The sequence below is a fragment of the Uloborus diversus genome, chromosome 1 (genome assembly GCF_026930045.1).
Source record: "Uloborus diversus isolate 005 chromosome 1, Udiv.v.3.1, whole genome shotgun sequence".
NCBI lineage: Eukaryota > Metazoa > Arthropoda > Arachnida > Araneae > Uloboridae > Uloborus > Uloborus diversus.
Genome location: NC_072731.1, coordinates 221,084,801 through 221,109,798, shown reverse-complemented (window position 1 = coordinate 221,109,798; position 24,998 = coordinate 221,084,801). Strand labels below are relative to the sequence as shown.

Here is a 24,998-nt window from a genome sequence, read left to right as displayed (position 1 = left end):
CACACAATTTTAATCTTTTTCCTGAGGTAGATACTTATTTACATGCAGCAAAATTGATCGGTGAGGTGACTTGGAGGAAATTAGAGAAATATTTGATTTTTATGTTTTTGATTTTTATGTTTCTCCCCTTTTTTTTCGCCGTCGGGTCCTTTTCCCCTTTTCCTTCACTGCTTTTTATATATTGATCATCAGTTTTTATTAGTGAGGTTTCTTCTGATTCTAACTCAGAAGAACAATCCTTTTCTGCAAATCTAGGCTCTGAAAAATATTTGCAATAATCTCATGAAAGCTAACTATTCTCATCGCTAGGATTATGTTTCTCTTCAGATAAGTCAGACTGTTCATTCGAACCATAATCTATTTTAGATAAATCTGCAACAGTTTCAGGAATTAATGTTGCTATAAGTTTTGCTTGTCAACGGTTCTTCTCGACATCATATAATTATGTGACTGAGCACTTCACTATCATCTAAGAAAACAAACGTCAATGCTTCAAGCAAAGCACATGTTTTGGTGCACAAAAGTATTCCAGCAAACATTTTTGGAATTTACCTGTTTATATTTACTTCTTTTTAGACCCAAAGTAATTTCACGTGTCCAGCCACATGCTTTTCAAATTTACCTTTCTCAACTTTCCCCCCTGTGCAGATAGCAGAAAACTGAAACCATGGAACCAGCAGGTGTTTTGCATTTTCCTAACAGTTCAAAGAATTAAACCTGACCAGCAGATACTACTCAAACTCAAAAGAACATTACTTACCCTGATAACTAACAATAGTCCATAGAGCACACAACTGATAACAGAAAAAAGAAGAAAACGGATGCATAAAGAAAGGTTCACTTAGCGGTCAAAATGACCGTAGTCAGTCTTTCTAGGTATAAACATTTATAGCGATTATAATAATCACCCTAAAGAAAAAAAAATACTATTGTAAGATCTTAATAAATAGTTAGGAAAAGTCGATGAAGGGAAAAGAGTTTGAAAATTAAACGCAGCAAATATGAGCATTTGAAAATTGTTTGCGGTCAAAATGACCGCTTCCGTCTTTCTAGTGTTAAACAATTAAAAAATGGGATTGAAAATACATAAGCTTTTACGTGAATATGATAATCGAAACTGCGTAACAAAATTTAGATATTTTCTTTTCTAAAATATAAAATACTCAGCCCCATTACAGTAATATATTTTAGCTTCAAATTCAAGATTATGAAATAATGGAAAGGAACGATAATAAAAAAGAGGAAATCCAGACTTCAGGAAAGAACGCTCACCTGGTATGGAAAATAGTAATGCATCCTTATCCACTCATAAAGATTAAAAATACAGGCATATAGACTATGTCTGAATACCAGAACTAACTTAGGGGGAAATGTTTGAACTCTGGAGGGAAATTTTCACAAAATAATACATAAAAAATGATTATTCTATAAATTTTTGTGTCTTGCAGGGACGTCTCATTGGGTTTTTGAGAAAATAAGAACTTGTACACATATTATTTTTTTAAAAATCAGTTAAGTTTTTTTCAGAGATTGGCTTTCTTGTAAAAAAATTGGCAACCGAGATGATGAGGTCTATGAAACACATCTTTGTTGCACTATACACATTACTAAATTGCCTTACATAATGATTCCTACAATGTGATATAATTAATCTGGGGAAATTTTGAGCAGAGATTTTATGTTTCAGGAAAATTTTATATTCTGGAAATTTTTTGCATTCCCGAGTATGTAAATTTTATGAACTATTTTAATTATTTACAAGTGCAGGTGTTATTAACAGGTGTATCCCTGAAGTGAACTTCAGGGATGAAACTGACCACGATATATATGTATACTAGATGATTCGTCGGAAGCATACCCATTCGACAAAACGAATTTAAAAAATGCATTAATTTTTTTTTGTATAAAAGCAAAAAGGTGACTTGTTTGTTTGCTTTTCGCTGATAGGTGAAAAAATCTTACAGGAAAATTTTATATTCGGGAAATTTTCTGCATTCCCGAGTAATGTAAATTTTGTAAACTATTTTAATTATTTACAGGTGCAGGTGTTATTAACAGGTGTATCCCTGAAGTGAACTTCAGGGACGAAAATGATCCAGATTATATGTACACTAGCTGACCCGTCGGAAGCATACCCATTTGACAAAAGGAATTAAAAAAAACCATTATTATTATTATTATTATTGTATAATAGCAAAAAGGTGACTTGTTTGTTTGCTTTTAGCTGATAGGTGAAAAAATCTTACAGGAAATCTGCACGGGAATTAGGCATTTCCCGTGCATTCTAGACAGTTATGCTTTTACTGTATCAAGGGACTATTTTTATTTGTAAAATATTTTTACAAATTTCTATAATGTTTCAGTATCTTTTAATGCTTCTCTTTTTCTCACTTTTACTAAAGGAATACCATTATTTTAAAATTTCAAGAACTGTTACATCCTTACTTGCATTTTTAAGAGCTAAAAATAAAAAAAAATTTGAAAAAAATAGAGTAATGTCAAAAATAAAGAAAGTAAGACAAAATAAAACAGTAGGAAGCATACCACTTTGTTTGAACAGATAACAGTTTGGACAGTTTAATAAAATGTATTTAAAATTCATTAATTGAACCAGAATTATTAATCTAAATCTGCTAATCTTGCAAGTAATCACCTTTAGATTGTTTTAGTTACAAAAAATTTCTGTATATTTTTTATGAAGCCACAAATTTAGAAATTACAACATATTTAATAATTTTTTTTCCTACAAAAATACTCAATATTTTTGTTTTGGAAATGTAATATATTATGTCAAAATAACTAAATATTTTTTACACTGACTAATGAAATGTTTCCAGGACTATATAAAACATTATAAACATTAATCTTTCTTAATTAAGCAACTATATTATTACCTTCATTAGATCGGTCTTGATAAAATTCTTGAGATTTGAACAAAACATTTCACAGATTTCATTGGGAAGAACAGTTGACACAAGAGATGCAGATCGTACAAATGATTTAAATAAAACTGACCACAACTGGAAAGCAGGTTTGGCACGAAACTGTAGAAAAGATACAAAAAACAATAGATAAAATATTAAATTATCTTTCTCTATGCTGACAATGAAAAAAATTAATACCTATGTGCTGATATTTTAGATAATTAAAATCTTAAAATGAATTTTCAAAAAATTGCAGACTTTTGTTTCAGGGCATAAGCTTTAGATAGAAATGTTTTCATCTCTGAGCTCACATTTTTTGCATTAAAAAGGGAGTTCCTTGAAACACTGAAACACAAGTTTGCATTTAAATTTTGTTCTGCATTGACTGTTAATTCAAAAACATTGCCATGTGTCGACTGGTTTCCAAAACCATATCTCGTACTGAGTTGAAAAAAAGACTTTTTAAGCACTTTTATTATACTTGGCTTGACTGTCACGGAAAAGTCTGAGACCTGCTTTTGCTTATATATCAGCAACTACAGCACTTGAGAGACTTCGGGATTTCGCTAAATGATTTGCTTAATCTTAGGATAACAACTTTACGCTCAAAAATTCAATTCTAAAATAAAATAATTATTTCGGTTAGGATAGAAAACAGCAAATTTTATGTAATTTCCATGTTAAACGTTTAAATATAAAACCCATTGTTACAAATTTTGTTGCAATATTAATAATAATCATAATAAAACTTTTGACTCAAGACTCTTCTGGAGCAAGCATGAAATTTACCTACTATCATTGCTTTTTCAGGATTTTTATCCTCATCTATGCCAATAATTGAAAACGGGGTTAAGTAAAGACACATATTAGGATCATTATCACAAGTAACTTGTATATTGTGAAATATGAATTAGTTTCGCAAACCTTTAATAATTAAATGGTTCTAATTAAATTAGCACTTCTAGGATTTAATTAACAAATCCTAGAGGGGGAACAAGGATTAATTTTTTGTGCCAAATGCTTGAAGTTTTAGACACGCAAATAGTTTTACCTTTTGGTATGAAGCATTTATATGAAAAAAAGAGGTGAAATTTTGCGATAGTAATATTACTCTATTTCTGAAATACATTTACACTGAAAAGAATAAAATAACAGAATTTTTTTAAAAAATACTAGGCACTTTTCATAGTGCACTCAAAAGAACAAAATACCTTTTCTGGGTCAGAAAGGAAAATATTTAAGTGTTCGTGTAGTTTTCAATTATTCCAAGAAAATGACTCCACAAACAAGGAAAAGTGTGGCTCAAGTCATTTCAAACCAAACTTTCCCAGAAAAATATGCATGTTTCAACACTCAAATTTATGACAGAAAGTTAGATAATAAGAAATTCTCTACCTGACTTGAGCTGCACTATTTCTTGTATGTTGAGTCACTTTCTTGGAATTCTTGAAAACTACAGGAATACTTAAATGCTTAGTGTTTTTTTTTTCTTTTCTTAAATTCTGTTTTTCCAGTCTCCTTTTGAATTATTTTAAAGTCTAACTGCTTAATGTATCAGACAATGTCTTTAGAGCGACTAATAACTTAAGTACGTTTCTTTGTTTAAATGTCTTTAGTCAATAAAAACTTCTTGTGTGTAGCAATTATATGTTTTCCCACAGATAAACCCGCCTAATTGCCTAGAATTTACATTTTAATTGTTTCTGTTCTCTTTTGTGACAACACAGTTAGCATATTTCACCTAATCCCTTTCCACATAGCCCATCAATTGAGTTTAAATGCTAAGGTATTTATTGGGAAAATTTTTGTATGTAACTAATAAGGTACTCCAGGAAATCAGGGCAACTCCTATACACTCTAGTTTCTGCCCTTGCCGTAATCCCATAAGCAGACACACAGAATTAGGTCCAGATTGTATTGGGGGGAGGGGGGGGGCACTTTATTCTGTGCGCAATGGAAAATCATTAGCTTACCAAAAGTTGTTTCAAGTCATGTGAAGATGGTAGCAGTGCTGAGGGGATGAGTCCCATCCATCATGAATCAGTACTGTTGTCATGTTGAGACAGCTTGTTGCAGGAACAAAGTGACGTCCTAACAACTCTTGATACTTCATTCCAGTGACTATACTACCAATGAATATCCAACCAATTATTCCCCTCCAATGATATGGCACATCATACCATCGCCCTTTATGGACACAGTGGTTGGATGAAACTGGTATGAGATTTTTTGCATAGTTTTGTTCATGCATGCAGTTTCAGAACCAGCTTTATAACATTATAGTTAGGGACAGTATACATGTCGAGCATCTTGAATATTAAATGTTATTTATATCTTTATTCAATAAAAATAGGCTTTATGGTCTTGCATGTTGCCTTTTTGGCTCTACTATCACATACTTTCTACCAGGTTTAAGGATACATATATATATATATACATACATTAAATATACCTCACGTATAACAAATAAGAATAACAGCACATATGAAGTACCTATTTTTTGTCAGCAGATAGAGAACTTCACAAAAATAAGTCTTTTGAAATCTTCTAATGACTATTTTATAAAATAAAATAAAAAAATAATTCATTACCTGTTGAACATAAGTAGGAAAGATTAGCTCAACTGGACAAAGCAGTACTTCATACATACAGCTAAAATCATGCTCCATTTTATTGCCTTGATTAACATCTTGAGTCTAAAAATATGTTATACATGATTTGGACAGTTTGGAATTGAAACATTCAGCATTTTACAAATAGAAAACACTTAACATACATCAGTAGCGTTCTTCCATAAGTCACCTGGGGTGATAATTTTTGATGTCACACAATCCCACCTCAACCAGAAAAAAAAGTGTAAATACAAAGTTTTGACTATTTTCAGAAGCACCCACCATTCATTTTCGTAAAGTAACAAAAGTTTAAAATAAAAGACACACATAAATTACAAAAGGCACAAATATTTCATGCAAAATTTACCCCTGATGCTAACTACCTAATTCCCACAATATTGTTTCCTATTTTTGTTAAAATTTGATTAAATGCAAGAGAGATTAGAAGATTTTTAGGAAATTTTGGATTTGAAGTATTCATGTTTTAAACTCTTAAAAATCCACTTGGGCATCGCTTCCCTCCCCTACACAGGGGTCAACCAAACTTAAATGGAGGTGGGAGGGGGGATTCTTAATTTACCGAATGAGAAGTTTTACCAAAAGGTAAAATATGAGCATGCACATACCTACATCTAATAAGTAGAGACATCAGACATCATTAAAAATGCATATAACAATAAAAAACAGAGTAAGTAATTAAAAGGTACAGGGGAAAATCCCAGTCAGTCAGCTTTTACAAGGAAAAGAAATAATGATGCAGTCTAGAGGTTGCTAAAGTATACTTTTCGAATAGCCTATCATCTTTTTGCAAAACTCCGTAATTCAGCTGAAATATTTGTTTGAAACTAGGTAGTACTGGGGAAAAAGCCCATCAGTCAAACTTTCAAATGTGTTTTTCTTAAAATTAGCTTTTTTTGAATGACAGGGTTTACCCCTAGAATCTTCAATTGCCATGCTGTCTCCAAAATTTTCGAATTGTCAGGGAAGTTTGCTGATTAAGGAAATTTTTGGGAGGTCACAGTGACCTAACCCGACCTCCCCAGAGGGGTGGGTAGGGTAGCCCCACCAGATGGGTGTCATATGAGGCAGACTACCCCTCCATTCCCTGTAGTAGTGTAAGTTGTCGGAAATGATTTGCTAAGGCCTATGGTTGTCCAATGAGCGAGCCACATGCACTTTCCATCTTAGTGCCTCAAGTACAGGGCCGATGCTGCAGATAGTGCTGGATTACATTGATTGAGAAAGAAATAATCTTTTTGATGTGATTAAGTTGGAGAAGGATGGGCTTCATAGATTCCAATGGAAGCTACGGTTGAGTGATTGGCAACCCAGGTGTGTGTCTTAGGCCTAGTGTGGTAATACCAAGCTGCCTCAGTGGTGTGAGTACCAAGCTGCAACATTGGCAATGCTCCAAAGTTTTCTTTGCTTTGCTTTGAATTTTTTGTGAGAATGAACATGATTTGCAAGATGGAAATGAAAGATAGAAAATAGTGTTAAGGGTTACTTCATAATATTTTGTCCAAATGTAGAGTCCGCAACATGCCTTTTTTTGCCATAACTATTTAATTTACTGTTTAGTTAGCACATTGTTTTATTTTAAGTTCATGAGCTGATAGGATCAATTAAGAATAACATTTTGTATTAATCGAACAGTAAATTAAATGGTTATGGCAAAAAAAGTCATGTTGCGAACTCTACATTTAGACAAAATACGGTGAAATGGTTCGTAAACATGTGGCTAATGTGCAGTTTAAATAGTTTTTTGATTTTTAATTGGGGCTGTGAAAGGTGCTTGGCAGAACTCTTTATTTTGTACGGAAATGATATGTCAAGAAATCAACTACTAAATGTTTGAGGGTAAAATAGTGTCTTGTCTAAACCACTTAGACACCTGCCTGAGTAAGTACTATTTGCAATTTCTTACTTCACAGCAAGCGAAGAAAACATGATCTTTCTTGGGTGTTACTGCACTAACATTTGTTAATACAATTGTGCTACAATACTGATTTTAGCCAGAGTTTTCAAAAATATGGGATAGCATTGATGGGGTTTTCATTCCAAGGGGAATTTCCATTACATTGACTGAGATTCAACTGTTTACTGGGTTATATAATAAATACAGTGAATTCAGGGTAACTATGAGTCTCATTTTCTGTACTTTAAACTGCCTTACTCACACCTAAATAGTTTGAATGTTTTTTTTTCTTTCTATTACTTGTATAAAACAGAAGAAACAATTCCAAACAATTGTACAGTGAATTATTAGCCTAGTTTCAAGCTATCCTGCCATTTGGGGGTAACTTTAAGTTATCCAAGAATGGGATGCAAAATTAAATTTCTTAATATTTAACACCTCTCCCGCAGTACTTCAAAAAATCAGAAGATTTCTATCATTTAATAATATTACACAGAAGATTACAATGCAGGAAGGGCGCATTAAACAACTACAAAAAAAAAAAAAAAAAAGCTTCCAAATGGTAACTTCAGAATTATTCGACAATGCAATTAGCTGTGTACAATATTGCCAATTTTTTTTTTTTTTTTGGTAGAATAAAGATATATTTTGCTAACCTAGCAAGGTGACTACAGTGATGGGATTCCTAGTTTTCTTAGACAAACAACTTAAAAAGTTTAAGTGGCATAGAACAAATTGGAACGGTTTTAAGATAACCAGAATGATTTTACTACTTTTGCCAAAAATAATATGACAAGAGTAAAAATTACACTAAAATAGATACCTTTTCAATGACTTCCACCAATGGTGACGCAATGCCTGACCACATCTGCAGAAGCGTTTCTCCATCTAAATTACTTGTTGAAATTACTGATTTAACAATGCTCAAGAATCTCTGAGTTACAGGTAACGGGTGCAATGATTCATGAATTCCAGCTTGAATGAGACGATTATAAGTTATATAAAATCTGAAAAAAAAGGCGTACTAAAATTATACTGATGGATACTAACTTTTTAGTAGTAATCACAGGCTAGACTCCCATGTATTGACAGGGAATGCGAACATTGAAAATCAACAACAGATTGCACAGCACTGTTTAGCCCATTTTTAATCTCACTATTTTTTTGCTATTATCGCAATTTTCCAGAAGAAATTCCTATGACTTCAGAAGTCTATCTCCATCCTAGTTCTTGGATGTAGCTAAGTTCATTAGCTATATCCTTGGTAAACCTAGTAAGCATGAAGGCTAACTTTTGCGAATGGTGTTAGCTCAAGGACGGATACAAGGGAGGGGTGATAGGAGCTATTGCTCCTCCCTTGAGGGACCCTGCATAAGCAATTTTTCCAAATTGAAGTTTTAAAACGCAATTTTAGACCATTTTTGACAACATTAAGGAAATTAATGGGGTTCAAACTTCTCTCCCAGAAACTTTTTATAGTTGAAGTTTCAAAAGGTATTTCAAATGATCATTGGTGATGTTAGGAGATCGAGCTAGGAGGCCTTCCTCCGGCATAAAATTTGAGTCTTAATAACCTGATTGTAGACATTTCAGGTAGTGTTAGGGGAAGAAATTGGTTCAGTGACTTTCCTCCGGTAATTTTTCAAAGTAAATATCCAAAAAGGCACAATTTTAAAAGACCTTCGATCATGTTTTGGGGAGGGGGTTTCAAAACACTACCCTAGAATTACTATGAAATTGGATTTCAAAAACTCAGTATAACTCTTTGAACCGAAAAGTAAAGGAATAGGTTTCGGAACCTCCCTGGATAAATCTCTATAATTTAGTCGTGTCATATCAAAATGAGGTGACTCTCCCCCCTCAAGCATGTGCCAATTAGATACATAGTAGTTATACAGAGGTGGAAAATCAAGAATTCATTTCTGTATCAGCTTTGTATCAGCAAAATTGCCAATTTTGTATCAGAGCAAACAGTTTTGTATCAGTAAAAACACAGATTTTCCATCAGAATGATCAGTTTTGTATCAGGTGAACTCAAAGTTTTGAAACAGAATCTTTAATTTTGTACACAATCATTATACAGTCCTCAATAAAAAGCGAAATATAGGAAGGCATGAAAATAATAGTTAACACCAAGTTATTGATATCAAACTCGCAGAATCGCATAGTGTCTAGTTAAGAACACTATCTTGTTTCGAAAAAAAATATCAATACATCATCATGAATATATCAAAACCAATATTTTTATAGCTGAGAAAAGCAGTACAAAACTGATGAAAATATGAAGCAAAATATAATAAGAAAACTACCAACTGGCTTTCATCATACTGACACACATGCAGCTCAAAAGATTCTCTACTTTATTCTTCCTAACAGTATATTAGAATGAATATCCTTATTTATTTAAAATTGAGCTTAATCTTTCAAAAGATTGAAACTCCTCAGTTTCTTATAATAATTAATAATATTACGATAACTTTTTTATTTCCTTTTTCTAGGGGGGAGAGAAGGGCAAAGAAAGAATATGCTGATATACATGAAATCGTTAACAGTCTAGGGTTCTGGACTGGGTATTATCCCATTCCGGCTAACACCTCCACTAAAAACTCATTATCTAAACATATTATAAGATCATATTGTTTGAGAAATTTGCAAGAGACGAAATTAAGTAAAACTTACCTCTTAGGATTTTCACTGGGAAATAAATAAGAGTTCAATAAAAGTTTCAACAGTGAAGAACATAACACATCCTACAAAAAGAAAAAAGTGGAAAATAAAATATATACAGACAGATAAGATAGATACTCACATACCTTATTACATATGTATGAGATCATGTATGCAAAAAATATATTATATATTTGGAGGGGGGGGGGGAGACCATGAAGGAAATTTTGGCACAAATTGTGCAGTTTGTATTGAAATTGACATAAATTTGCCTCAAAAATCAAATGAGAAGCACTTTTATTACATCTGATTGCAAATAAAAAGAAAGGAGAACACTTAAACCCAGTACAGATCTTGAATATCAAATTTTAATCATCAACGAAATACTATTTTTATTATGCGAGATAAATGCATGCACACATAGACAACATAACATATTTAACTCATGGATAGTTAAAATGGATTTTTTAGTTGCTCAAACGTTCTTACATACATCATGTGAATATACGGACATAACGAAAAAACTAAGAAAAATTTATTTGAGGGAGAGTAAACGGAAAGAGAGAGAAATTTGATTGAAAATTTTCTACCAAACATACAATACTTCCTTCACTTGGTACAAGGAGGAAAAAAGGAGAGAGAGAGAGCTATAAAAAAACCCCCAAATAATCTCTGGAATGAAATATTTTTTTCAGTCTTAATGAAATTAATTTTTGAAAAAGATTCCATAAAAATAAGTCTATTTATTGAAATTTTGCATTATACAAGCATTCTATTACAGTGCAGACTAATACATATCTTTAAAAAAAAAAAAAAAGGTTTCTTTAATACAGTTTTATACAAACTTGACCATAAGTGTAAAAAAAAAATTGAAAAAAAAATATTAAAAAAAAAAAAACATAATTTTGGTAATATTTCAAAGGGGAGAAAACAACCATTTTACAGCATTTTCAATTGAAGGATGATCAAACATCAAAGTAGTTTTAGTAGCGCTATAAAAAGACAAAATGCAATTCTTAACCATTTGTTGCAAATATAACATTTAACAGTCAATTTCTCTGAATTTAGCTTTCATTAATCAATTTAATAATCGTGCCAGTTAGTGCATTTAACAAAATGATACAGAACATAATTGAAAAAAAAGCTTTATATTCAAACAAAAAGGAAAGACATAGAAGTATTTAAAAAAAAAAAAAATTGGAATGCAGGAGATTAATAACGAAAGCAGGAAGACTTAAACTAAAATGATAAGATGAGGCCATTATGAAATTGACAGTAAAATTCAAATTTTTTTATACTTTGGATTCAATTTCACAACAAAATTTAAAACATTCTGGAACAAATTTGACACAGAAACTCAGTCATCATGTACTTAGTTTCATATTTTTTAGGGGAAAAAAATCCTACTCCTTACTTGTGATTTTCTTGATCCAAAATTGAATATATGAGACACAAGACAACGACGAGATATTTTGCTTAGGCTTTCTATGGATTTCTAAAATTAAAATAAAAAATAAATGTTACATAAAAACAAAACAAAAATTTAGAGCATGTCAAACAGTATAAAAATCATAAACTAAATGTGAAATTGTGAAAAAAAAAAAAAAGAACTTCTAGTACATAAAATTTGGAAATATTTTACAAGAAATTAAAGGACAAGCTTCAAGTCAATATGCAGAAAATAAGTAAACAAAAAAAAAAAAAAAACTTGGTTAATGAAATTGCTTAATACACCAATGGTAAATACACTGATACATCTATAAACACATCGATAAGATGACCGGTCAATTACCGGTCATCTTATCGATGACCGGTCAACTGATACATCTATAAACACATCGATAAGATGACCGGTCAATTACTGTTAACTCAGTAAAAGTAAATAGGCCAATAAAATGACAGTTGATGCTACAAGTTCTTTATCTGTTTTTATTTTACATATTTTTTCTTCTTAATTCTTACTTTTTAATATTAGTTTATAGCATTAGGTGATTTATTTTTTCTCCATTTTCATTCTCCATTCAAATTCTGGAAAGAGTTTTCTTATCATTTCCATAAACTACATATTTTTAACTAGACATGATTCATGATAATTTAGGCCTGTAGAGAGTACACTTTTAAATTAGTGATGACTTTTGCAAATTGTTAGTGGCCATTTTATCCAGGACTTATATTTTTCAAGAAAATTATAAGATGATCTTAAAGCACTATGCTAAAGGTATGCAGAAAATATTTAAAAAAAAAAAATTCAAGCAACAGCTTTAAAAAAATTTTCACCAAAATTTGGCAACCATAACTAAGCAGCAAAGTGATTAATTGTGGATTTCTGCCAATTAATCTGTAATCCCTCCTATCAACATTAGAAAGGAACCTGTTATGCACAATTTATTTCATTATGATTATAGCGAATCACAAAGGAAAGATGAAATCATATTTATGCCAACCATCAAATTTTAAGTCAATCATTTTCTGGATTCCAAGTCTAAACAAAACAGATTATTCTTGAAACTGGTGAAAAGATCGCTTGTATTGATGCGCCCAAAAAAGAAGGAATTTCAGTACATTATTTCCACTTTTTTTTCTTTTTAATTATTTTCATCTAAAACACTATGTAAATTCATTGTTTCTTTGATACCTTGTTAAATAATTTTTAAACAGACCAATTTTGTAAGCAAAAAGCAAACCATCATCCAAAAGAAGTTCAAGGATTCTAGTACAAAACAAGTAATGTACTTAACTGAAAAGTTATCTAAAATTCTTCACATCCTGTACAGAGAACAATAAAAATTAAGACATTGTATAAGAATAGATATAAAAAGGACTTTGTGCTTTTTAAAAAAACAAAATTTAACTAAGCAGTTTTTGAGGAAAGGACAAGCCCTTAACCTCTTGGCAGTTTTACCTTTTAAGAATTCAGCTATTATAGAATAATCCTATCAGTTGAAAACATTATCTCTTAATGACATTTTCAAATAAAATATTTCTGACATATAAGGATATTTTGTGAGAAATTATTTTGAGAACTTACCAAGCACAGCAAAGGAGGACAGATCTTTTCATTTATAATTTCATTTAAAAAGTTTAAAAATGTTATCACAGCATCAACTGATTCCTTATTACTTTCATCTTCAATAATAGATGAAACAATAAAAAGAATCGACTTCATCAAACTATCAATGTGAATTTCTGAAAAAAAAAAAAAAAAATACTAAGAGCAACTAGAACCACTCTATCAATGAGACAATAAAATGAATAATTCTTACAAGGAAAAGATATCATAGCATGTCATTAACAACAAAAAAAAGGAAATGAGCAGAATTGAAAAAGCACACAGAAACTTTCTTTTTCTCCCCCACATAAAATCATTTGTTCTTGATTACTCATTTTGCAAGATGAAAAATTGATAAAAGTTGTGATTCTCTGTGATTATTATTTTCAAATAAATATAAAAAATACAAAATACATACTGATATACTAATATAAAAATGAAAGAAGCCAGCAAGGGAAAAAATAATACTATTGACAAATATAGTACAAGTATAAAGCAATAAATATAAAGCAAGGATGTAGAAAAATTATCCAGCTCTAAATTTTACCCTGAATATAAACACACACACACAGAAAAAAACCCCCTCTCAATTGCATTAGAACCATATTTAAAGACCAGCCTGAAGGTGATATGCCAGTAAATGGCAAATTTCTTCCATAAAAAGCTTATCCATAAAAAAATAAAAGGTCAAATTTAGAAAAATATCTGATTGATTTAAATTAATTCTTAAAAGAAAAAGAATAAAATAGAATTAAACTTTTTTTAAGAGTTAAGGTAAAACAGTAGTGTTGGCAGTCTTTCTTAAATCAGTAGCTGCCAGTAGAATGTATAGTACAATGACTAGCACATCAGCAAGAATCAGTTGTTAGGAAAATTCCTAAAATTTGCCCCCAATTTCTGAAATTGTGCTTTATCTTTCAGAAACAGCAAGGTGACTCCAAGATCACAGGAAATTCTAAGCAAGGAACAAAAAAGCTGGTGAAATGTCGCCCATAAAATAAGAGTTTAAGGAAAAAAATCTTTCTTTTTTTTTCTCTTTTCATTTTTTAAGTGAAAGTCAAAAACATTGGCATAATACAAAAAATTTCCTACAAAGTAGGGTAATCGGATACATTCTTAAACCCCAAGTATAGAATATTTTCAACATATTTTGACAAGATTTTAAAATATTTGTTCATATTAATCATAGTGTGTATCTCTTTTGATCATTTAGAATTTCACTCTGAGTGGACATACCGAGAGCCTTCAGGTTTTGTGAGGGTCATAAGACCTTTCCAGAATGCCACTGGTGTTCTGCTGGTGAGGCTTCACCTGCTCCTATTTTAGTTTGCTTGGGATTTGCAAAGGATGAGGTTCTTTGTAAACCCACAATTGTTTTTAGACTTTTTAAAGATTTTTGGATTCATGGGGATTGACTAGCCCTGCTAGACAATTTCAACAAAAAAAAAATTGCATATTTAATGAAAGACATCATTTACAAAATTGGTAGATGAGAGCAAATGATTTATGAGCCAGAAAAACGTTAAGACTATGCTTTTACAAATGAGCATTATTTAACTGATTTCTAGGACCACAATTTTAGCATGGTTTAAAAATAAGTACTTATTCTGCAAAGAATTTTGTTCTAGAAAGTACCACAAAGAATCAAATTCAAACTTACTCATTTCATCTTTCTTCCCATAAGTTTCAGCAATGACCCGAGCTGTATTAATTATGTCCTTAAAATGATGAACTAAAATTTTAATATCTACAGGAGCTTGTAGAGATGCTGGAAACAGACAAGATTGAATAATGTCATTCATTGAAAAAAAAAGTATTAAAGAAAAAGCTTAAATAAATTCTTTTGCAAATCAATGTAACTAATGCACAAACTGAGCAAAAATGCTGCAAAACTGTACAGCTTAGCAATAGCGAATGCTGGCATATATGGCTACAGCATAGCAAAAATATATCAGTGTTACTTCTGGGATTAGATATCTTACTGTTGCTTTGAGGCGACGATATGGAGTGTAGGTGTGAACCTGCAGTCAAACTGATCAGACAAATTAAAGAGTTTTTACTATAGCTGACTGGAAACAAAAGCAGAAGATCACATTACAACAAATGATTTAAGACCTTTCTAGACTCTAGCAATGGATGAACAGTGTTCAACAATCATTCAATGCATATTAAACGAGATGGATTCAAATCTGTTTTGATTTTGATACTGAATTCTATGGCTATTACTCTTTGAATATAAAAAATAAATTTACTTAAAAATATAGTTTTCTTCCTTGCCTTTGTATTTGGGGCAAAAGTCACAATTTGCAGTAAACTTATTTAATGCATTCCATTCAAGAATGAATAAGTTATTATTTATTAATTTATATAATTTATATAATACGCATTTATATAATATACATTTTCAGTCAGCGGCAGTGTCTCTTTTATGCACTTTTTGTGATTTGCTCACATAACTTTAGCAGTGCGTTAACTAAAGCATGCAATATGAGCTAAAAGGCAAACAAACTTAATTTTACCTGTGCAGGATGAGGCAACTGAAAGTAATTCCAGCATTTTGAACATATTCAGTAACAATATCTTCCCTACCAAGATTTGGTTAACCTAACTGCTTAAAGAATCATTACTGGAGTCTTTACAAAGGCGCCCATATAGGGGGGCAAAGGGGGGGCCCCCTCTTTGAAATTAGAACTTCCTTGCTTTTGGTACTTTTTTCTTTGCAAAAATGTGAAAACATTTATTCTCCGGCCATTAATGAGTAAGTTATTACAAATGAAATATTTTAATGACTCTAATCTGTCCTGAAATTGGTCTCCATGGAGAAAATACCCTCCTAACCCATGAGGAAAATACCTGAGCCCCCCCCCTCACAATTTTGCATATGGGCGCCCTTGAGTCTTTAGTACAATTCTATAACTCTATGAGAAATAATAGCATATGTGCATCTAAACTGCCTTGCACAACTTTAACTTCAACAGCATTGCAGAGAGATCAGTAATTTTTGATAAATTTTACATAATCTGATGACTTTAAATAACATATTAAGGTTATGTATCTTCTTAGCAGAGAACTAGAAATATGAAGAGATGAAGATATATAATTAGCGAAACTTTATTCCAGCTAACTAGGTGATCGCCATTGTAAAACTTCAAAAAGTACTTAGTGTTGCCAAACAATAACAAAGAAATATATATAAACAATAATATAACTTAACACCAGTAGCAGAGCGTGGTGCAAATAATAATACAACTTTAACACTTTCCCTTATTAATTTTGACAGTCAAGTTAGAATAATAAAAACGGGCAAAAGAAAAAACAATATTTCTAATTGTCAGTAAAGGTTTCTCCTAATAACAGATTAACTCATTTATCAATTTACCATAGATTTGCTTGAGGTTGCGGTTTTAAGTGTTGCAGTAATAGACAAATAAACCATGCTAGAAGCGAAAACTTGGCAAAAAAAATTTCACATTTCATAGTAAAATAGAAAAAAATCATCAAAAAATATTTCATAGCAAAGATGCAAACCAAGTTCATTCAAAATTTTTCTAATTATCATTCAACTAAGTATTGTTAAAATTTTTGCATGAAGCATCTGTTGAAAATCTAGCATCAGGTGAATGTACTTTGTAAGTTAAGAAATGAAACAACATTCTTGCATCTTGAAAAGCCCTTAAGATTTCACTTGATATTTTGACTTAGCAGTTGCAATTGGAAACATGATACATATCTTTTGAAAGGGAGAAAAATCCATCTCTACGTTGCAGAAAAACATGAACACACATAACTCAACATTTTTTTCCTACTTGACTAAGTAGCTTAAAATTTGTAATTGTTTCAGAACTTTTAAGCATGTTTTGCTAACATTAACATAGCCTCTGCATTTACTTTCAAGGAACAACCATGAAGTGAAATGAAAAAATAAAAAAGAGTCATAAAAATAATCTTAGTTCATGGCAGTTTGGAAAACTAGAATGCACTGCTTCAAAAAAAAAAAAAAAAAAAAAAAATCTGGTAAACATATGATTTTACTATCACAAAGCTGTAGCAAAACTTGAAAGGTTTTTAGAACAAATTCATTATTATTTGTTTTTCTTTTTCGCCCAATACTGAATACAACTTATTAGTTACTTACTCAGTGATAAATGTACAATATTTCTAGTCTTTTAATAATTTTAGATTAACAAATATAAATACAGTCAATTCGCAATAACTCGAATATAAAGGGCCCAACGAAAAACTTCTGACTTATCGGAAGTTCAACTTACCGCTAATTTCGGTTTTCGACATTTTGATATTAAAAGCCATCGAATATTTTCATTAATATGTACATATAACAGACAAAATTACAGAACTTAGAAGTTTTTAAGCAAAATATGCACAGTTTAATCAAAAATATTGAGAGAACAAAAATCAAAAGCATGGTTTTGATTTCGATATTGCTGAAACCACTTGAATAGAACTGATTCTACTTCAGGAAAGGTGCACATCTTCATTCGTTTCAAATTCGGATTCAGTGATTCTACTGCTTTAGAAGTTTCTATTTTCCTTTTAATACCATTGACAGAGTACTAGTTCAGACATCTTTAATAGTAAAGAAAACTCACTCTGTCTCTCAGGAACTTATCAGCAAATAATCAAACTAAAGAATGAAGGGGAACGCATCTTAACTTAGGCCAGCCTTTGAATAAAGATACAATCAGTTAGTTGACTTGATAACTTGACAGCTTAAAAGCAATATCGTAGTCCAGCAACATGTCAAAGTGTAAACAGTACAGTACAACAAAGGAAAAACAAACTTACTAATTTCCGCACGTGTAACTCCTTTATCGCACATTGGCTCAACAGGTTCTCTTCTTGCTTAGAGGTCTATTGTGCAGGAATTGCAAGTGAAGGTGAATTAATTTTTCCCTCATAGTTTCTTTCTTTCTCTCTAGTTTCTTTTTTTTTTTTTTTGATTCTTTCAAAATAAATTTCGAGTCATCTTGGAAAAAACTTCGAGTTAAAGGAAGTTAACTCTGAGATATTGAGAATAATTAGTATGGAATTAAAGACAAAGGGGTTGGGACCTAATAAAAACTTCGAGTTATCGCGAATTGACTGTACTTAAAAAGTATATTTGGCTAAAATATCTTGCCTATTCTGGATAATAATAATTTCCAAAATTAATAAAATTCTATCCTCAAAAATAGCAAATAAATATCTGAAAACAAAATAATTTTATAAATATATATTTTAAAAAATACCTTAGAGTTATTTTGTTCAGATGTTATTTTGGAAATTTGTTTTGGTGTGTTCTTGCATATAAATGCATATCTCATTAGCACTTAGAACTAGACCAAGATAATGTAGACAAACATGTGAATGTTCTTTGCAGAAAATTTCCAAAGTTTGCAGAAAATATTTTTAAACAATTTTCTATTATTTTCCTCTTTTTTTAACATGAACAACAAATGTTGATCTCCAATTTTGAAGTACCCCAATTACTAATATTATAAAAGGAGTAAATATAGTTGGAAAAACATTGTGCTAGCATAGCAGTACCCTACTCACTTTCAACATTAATTTATTTCTGTTGGCCGCAATATAAGACATTGCAGGATTACCGCGTTTTTCGGCAGAAAATTTTTAAGCACTCAATTGAGTTCACAGTTTTAAATTTTATCTAGGTCTGCTTAGAACAGCATTAAGTTATGATATTATTCACTGTTATTTATGCTTTATTTTTAGTATGTCCAACTTTTTGCTTCTGATCCTTGATATTCCAAGATTGGTTCTCTCAACACTCCACACACAGTACTGAGCAATTAAACATGAAGTAGTAAAAAAAATGAAAATTTTGGTAACTTTATTGTAAATTTTAAATAAAACTTGCTGAATTTACGTACATGCCTATGTTTTCAGTTTCAAAGCAAAAATATTTTTGTGAAATGTTCAGAATTTAGTTAAACCATGACACAATGCACTACTAATTCATAAACATTTTTCCAAATACTCACAATATGGCATAGTTGGCATTTTTTTCGGGCTGGTAATAGGATTAACACTGTCAGCTGATGGTTGAAGAAGTAGCAGCAATATAAAACAACCTCGCTTTATCAAAGAAGGCACACCTAGAAATAGGACAAAAAGAGGAGAAAATTGCATGAAAAATAAACTAATTTTCCATAGTAATGATATGCACTTAAATACTCGAGTTTGTTATTATTGAAGTGTAGATTTTTATTATATTTTTTCATTATAAATGCTAATCTAGAGCAAAAACTCAATATGCTATAGTGACCAAGAGTCACTTCAGTTAACATAACCAGGGCTACTGGAGCCTCCAGAGGCTACTTGTACCACAAACAAAAAAAGTGTTTAAAATCCACCCTGGTCCTATAAAACTCAATGTATAGACTTAGTTAAACTTCTCCCTGACAGGTAGCAGAATTAGGTTGAGGCTGGTGCATGAAATAAAGTTCTGCTATCCTCGCCTTTTTCTGACTGAAGTTATGATTGCAAGTTGTCTAAACAGGTGTTTTTAGTGTCTGCATGTATGTTTATGGAAATATCTGACACCATCAAGGTAAAGATAATATTATGTTTGCATTCTATTTCTTAACAAAATAACAGTATTTTACAGTATATAGCTATATAATTAACACAGTAATTAATATAAGTTAATACACATGCACTGGTTCTTAAAACGGGGCTACTTGAACCCAGGTTCAAAGTTTGAAGCTTTGCCCCAGAGTAAACCTTCCAGTTTACTACTTTCATAATCTGTGTGTGTTGATACTGGTCTTGAATAATTAAATAACTCACTTCCTTTAGAAATTGGCTTTTCTGACAGTCCTGTTGTACTCTTCCCCACAGTAAGCTCTAATAATGGAATGCATACCTGTTAATGAAAGAAGAAGCATTTATTCTTCAAGTTCATTTATATAATTACACTTGCATATTTCATTTCATGTCAACAAAGCAGTGCTGTCACTAAATTCAGCTACTAAAAATAGTTGCTTTAATAGTCTGTAATGTGAAAAAAAAACTCTTCAAAACAGCAGTCAGATGTAGAAAATAGATTCTAAAATAGTCGCCCATTTTTTCAAGAAAAATAGCATTTACGTCATAATAATGTAATGACGTCGACAAACAGACTTATCTTGGCTGCGTGGTAAATAAGCAGCGGGCAAGACAAAATAGATGCGGGACAAATTTTCCTAGAATGTTACCTTAATCAATCCTTGAAAAAAAAAAAAAAAATATTTTCCAGACTTTAGTCCAACTCTGTCAAATGAACACCAAAAAAGTAAATACTGACACATTCTAGTGTAATTTCACACTGTCTGACTGTTAGTTAAAAAACAGCAAAAGACTATAATAAGAGCATGCTTGGGAACTAAACACTAGGGGTTCCCTAGTTTGGCTGACCAAGCAACCAGAATGTCTGCTTTAACATCCAAGAGTCCTCAGTTATGAACCCTGAGACTGGCACAGTAGGCCTTGGCCTCCTGGGCTGCTAAGCCACTGAGTTAAGTTTTAATCTTGACTAAAATATCAAATGTTTATTAAACTTAACATTTTTTTGAGAAGAAATCTTTTACTCAGAAAATCTTACAAAAAGGTATCCCTTTGTTCAGAAGAAAATAGGTGTGTGTGTACATTACACTGTTATACAGAGTTAGAAGAAAAATGCGTGAAACATGCTCAACAGTAAATTATATTTCTTAAGTTACAAAAAAAAAAAAAAAAATACTGAAAACAATACTCACTTCAGTAAAGCGCATTGATAAATTGTGAGAAAGATGACAAACTAAATGCCACCATGTAGTGCAAACAGTTAATAAGATATTTTCACTTAATCTTGAGATATTTTTAAAAGGTTTCAGCACAAACCGGAGCTTTTTTGAGTCATTTAAAACATCTGCAAGAAAGAAAAAATACACACATATCACACACATATATATATACAACTAACAGTCTTAAGGGAAAAAAAAGAGAGAGATTATTTATGACTACACAACTGGTTAAAAGCCAATTCTTATTAACTACCAAATCGTTTTTCCAATTTAGTTTTAAATAAAGTCACTAAATTGCATGAACTGGTTGGATCAATGTCAACAGTTTATTCTTTATATGTGTATGCCTCCAATAAGTGTCAAATAACTAGTCATAACATAAAAGCGACTTAAAACTCTCTTTAAAGCAGAAGATTTTCATCCAACTTTCTTCAACACACTGAAGTAAATTTTATGTTTTATGTTCAGTTATGGCTGTCATTAGACTGAAATTGCCTAAGTTTAGACTTTCAGCCAGCTGTGTCATTTACAACTGTCTAGTTCTTGCTAAAAGTTTCCATTTTTGTGATATTGAAATCTCCTCCCCAGACCAAGAAATGTTTCTCTAACAAGCTTCACCTTGATTCAACAAGTAAAACATCAGTCATGACTTTGAGCTTACCAGTTGATGCTATTTGGTGAATTTTTTTAAAACTGGAAAAATGGGTGTTCATTTGTTGGGAAGTGGCTTTTCACTATGTTTGTATTAAATTAAATATATTAACTCTTCTTTTTTTTTCTTTTTCAGAGCACAGTAGAACCTAGTTTATCTGGATATCCAGTTTATCCCGATCAAATTTGTAGAGTTCAAAAAATTCATCTTCACGAAATAACAATTTTGAATTATGATGGCAAGAGAGAATGGAACCAAGAATATTCACTGTTCATTTTGATTAAACGTACAATTCCTGCATAGATTGTACAATAAATTAAAGTAATCTAAAAAAACAACATGGGGTACTTGGAGTGTTAGTTCGACACCACTGTAGCTGAACTATGAGTGAAATGTTTGTTTGCAAGAAACGATCCTAGTTAGCTTATTAAAGAATATGTTTTGCTCTCATGCCCATATTACCTACATTGTGGTTTATCTGAATTACCTTTGGTCCCAGTTAGTCTGTACAAACCAGGTTGTGCTGCATATGACTTTCTTAGGAAATAAAAGAGCTACAATTTAAAAAAAAAATTTAATAGTTAAATACCCCAATTGTCTTCTGGGTAACACATTGTAAGGAAAAAGCTAAGCAGAAAAAGAAACATCTTCATAAAGGTATATTTTATATTTTGGTCTTTTCCTTTAAATTTACTTAATACAGTGAAATCCTGTTACAACAAATACCAATACAATGAATTTTCTGTTTCAATGAAATAAAATTTCAGTCCCGATTTAATTTCTAGTACGTTGCTTGAATTTCATTATAACGAAATTCTCGTTACAACAAACAAAATTTGCGGTTCCTTGAAGTTTGTTGTAATGGGATTACACCGTATTAATCTTATGTAAATTTAATTAATTTACTTAATATTTATTCAATATTCAAACAATTAATATTACCTTCAGAAAGTGCAAAATTACTAATTAAGCTTTTCCATGCAACAAATGCAGCTATGCATACATTATCACTAGATGATTTGAAGCCTTTTTCAATCACTTGAAAGAATGGTGTCATAGCAGACAGATTTGAATGAAGATTCTAAAATCAGTAAAAGACAAATAATTAAAAACTGACATTTAATAGACAATTCAGTAAACTTGAAACATACAAAATTATACACAAGAGACTTGAGAATTCTAAAATTTTACACTTGAAATGTGAAAATAGGGGATTCAGTTATTGTTGCAAGATTTTACAATCATGAATGTGCTTTTTATTGCATGATTGGATAACAGAGGGAACATCAATTTTTATGAAGAGTATTATATCTAGTTTTACCAGTAGCAATGGTAAGCTCTTAAAATCTTACATCCTGCAAATAATGCAATATAGCAAAAAATAATTCACACTGGAGACCAAGAAAGTTATGAATATTCCTTTTTTTTTTTGGACAAGTGAGCCTCACTCAAGGCTTTTAGCTGTTTTTAAAAAAATATTTTCCAAATGGAATGTGTAATTAAAAATAATCAGAGAACTATTTTTCATAGAAAGAGATTTTATAAATTATTTTCTTAGAAAATCTTTTAGAAAACATTTAATTCAGATATGAAAAAAAAAACAATTTCTCAAAACTTCAGATATGACATAATAAATTTCAAACATTTTCAGCTATCCATGTTTAATTTGCATAAAGTAAAACTAGTTGTACTATTGTATTAGTCTTATATATAATAAATTTTGTTTTGCAGTCAATTAAAATTTTAATAAACATCTCTGGTAAATAAAGTTTTATAAGGATAAGAAAAAACAGAACAGCATTTTTGGAAGATATTGAAATTTTGACACTGTTTGACTTGTAACTCCTGGCCCCTCTTAGGGTGATCGAAAACAGAAAATATTTGAATTTAATTCATCTTTCAATGTTCATTTGACCACATTGATCATAACTTGAACAAATAATAACGAAAATCAATCCCTCTTGTAGTGATTAGTGCAAAAAAAAAAAAAAAAATCAGCATGCTTCTATTAAAGTTCACTTGTATACCAAATTTGATCTAAATTCTTGCACTACTTTGAGATACAACAGTCACAATCAACGGGAAAAGATATTAGATTGCAACAGCTCTTTTGAACACATTTACGGAGAAAATATAATTAGCACTTCTCCCTCCTGAGGCCTAACTACAAAGCAAATCTTTGTTTGAACCCTTGCTTTACTACATGAAATACACTTCCAGCTCACTCATTTCCAGCCGAGGACTGCAGTTTCGTGCTTATTAGCACTCATCAGCCTGGCATAGAAAAGTGACTGAGCTGGAGATGGAAAACCTCTTAAGGAAGATCTTCTTGAGCAAGCAAAAGTCGTTCGAATGCTCCACTCCTCTTGGAGCTTTTAGCGCCAAAATCGAGCCTGCATCTGTACCCTTTGTGGTCTCACTTTTTACCAATTTTTGTCTGAATCCATCTATTACTTCTCCAGATATAGCAGTCACACATAATAAAGAAATCATTCAACTGCTTCACCACCTTGGAGGAATTGAGGGCCAAAAACTAATCAGTACAAATTCACATGAGGATACAAGTTTCATTCGATTTCATACAGTACTTTTTATTACTACAGTGGAACAAGAAATCGGTCACATACATACACACTGACAGACAAACGTTTCCGAAAACGGTCAAAATAGATGCAGCATACTTCAAAACTTAGATAAGTTCACATTCAAAAAATTTTATGCAATCAATACATTTTTCTATTCATTAGATAAATAGAAAAAAGTATCAATGGAACTGCTAGTTACTTAGTTACATTTGGAAGAAAACATAAAAAGTAAATTAATAATAAAAAAATAAACAAGTTATTGGTAAAAAATAAATTAAAATTAAAAAGGAAGATTTGATTTTTAAAATAAGTTTTCAAATCATACCTTTCCAAGGATAGTTACAACAGTAGACCATATTTTCAAAACATACAGCTCTTGCTTGTCTTTGAATAAAACTACAAGATCTTTGGGCAATATCTAAAAAGAAGAAAGAAAATCATGCAATAAATAAAATTCAGAGAAACATTAAAAAATTAACTAGGAAATATTTATCACACAAAATTTTCAAAGCATAAAAAATAATTAGATAAAATTATCCTAAAACAATAAAAATTCAAAAATTAACACAAAGTAGAAATCACAGTACTCACATCATATATATTATTTTTCAAAGATTTTTTTTAGGGGGGGGGGAAGGATGTTTACTATTTTTTATTGGTTCTTTTGATTTTTATGGGGTTTAAATAAGGCGGATAGGGTTTCCCTCCTCCCCCATTTTTTCCTAATTTGGTAAATTTAAAGGAAGGAATTAGCAACCCAACAATCAGTAGTTAAATTTATCTTTAATTTAGGGCAATAAAAATTCTTTTTAA

At 31.0% G+C, this 24,998-nt stretch overlaps 1 protein-coding gene across 1 annotated transcript in view; it reads right to left on the bottom strand.

The window, feature by feature from the left end:
- The window catches only part of LOC129218840 (telomere-associated protein RIF1-like), a 64,459-nt gene that overhangs the window by 26,987 nt on the left and 12,474 nt on the right, over positions 1–24,998 (bottom strand). Inside the window, exons 7-18 of the mRNA XM_054853165.1 lie at positions 24,511–24,603; positions 22,543–22,681; positions 20,922–21,073; positions 19,975–20,050; positions 19,167–19,280; positions 14,828–14,935; positions 13,147–13,304; positions 11,533–11,613; positions 10,131–10,201; positions 8,275–8,458; positions 5,516–5,620; positions 2,895–3,044 (exon numbers count right to left, since the gene is read on the bottom strand). Coding sequence (XP_054709140.1) covers positions 2,895–3,044; positions 5,516–5,620; positions 8,275–8,458; positions 10,131–10,201; positions 11,533–11,613; positions 13,147–13,304; positions 14,828–14,935; positions 19,167–19,280; positions 19,975–20,050; positions 20,922–21,073; positions 22,543–22,681; positions 24,511–24,603 — 1,431 coding nt within the window. The remainder of the gene's footprint in view (positions 1–2,894; positions 3,045–5,515; positions 5,621–8,274; positions 8,459–10,130; positions 10,202–11,532; positions 11,614–13,146; positions 13,305–14,827; positions 14,936–19,166; positions 19,281–19,974; positions 20,051–20,921; positions 21,074–22,542; positions 22,682–24,510; positions 24,604–24,998) is intronic.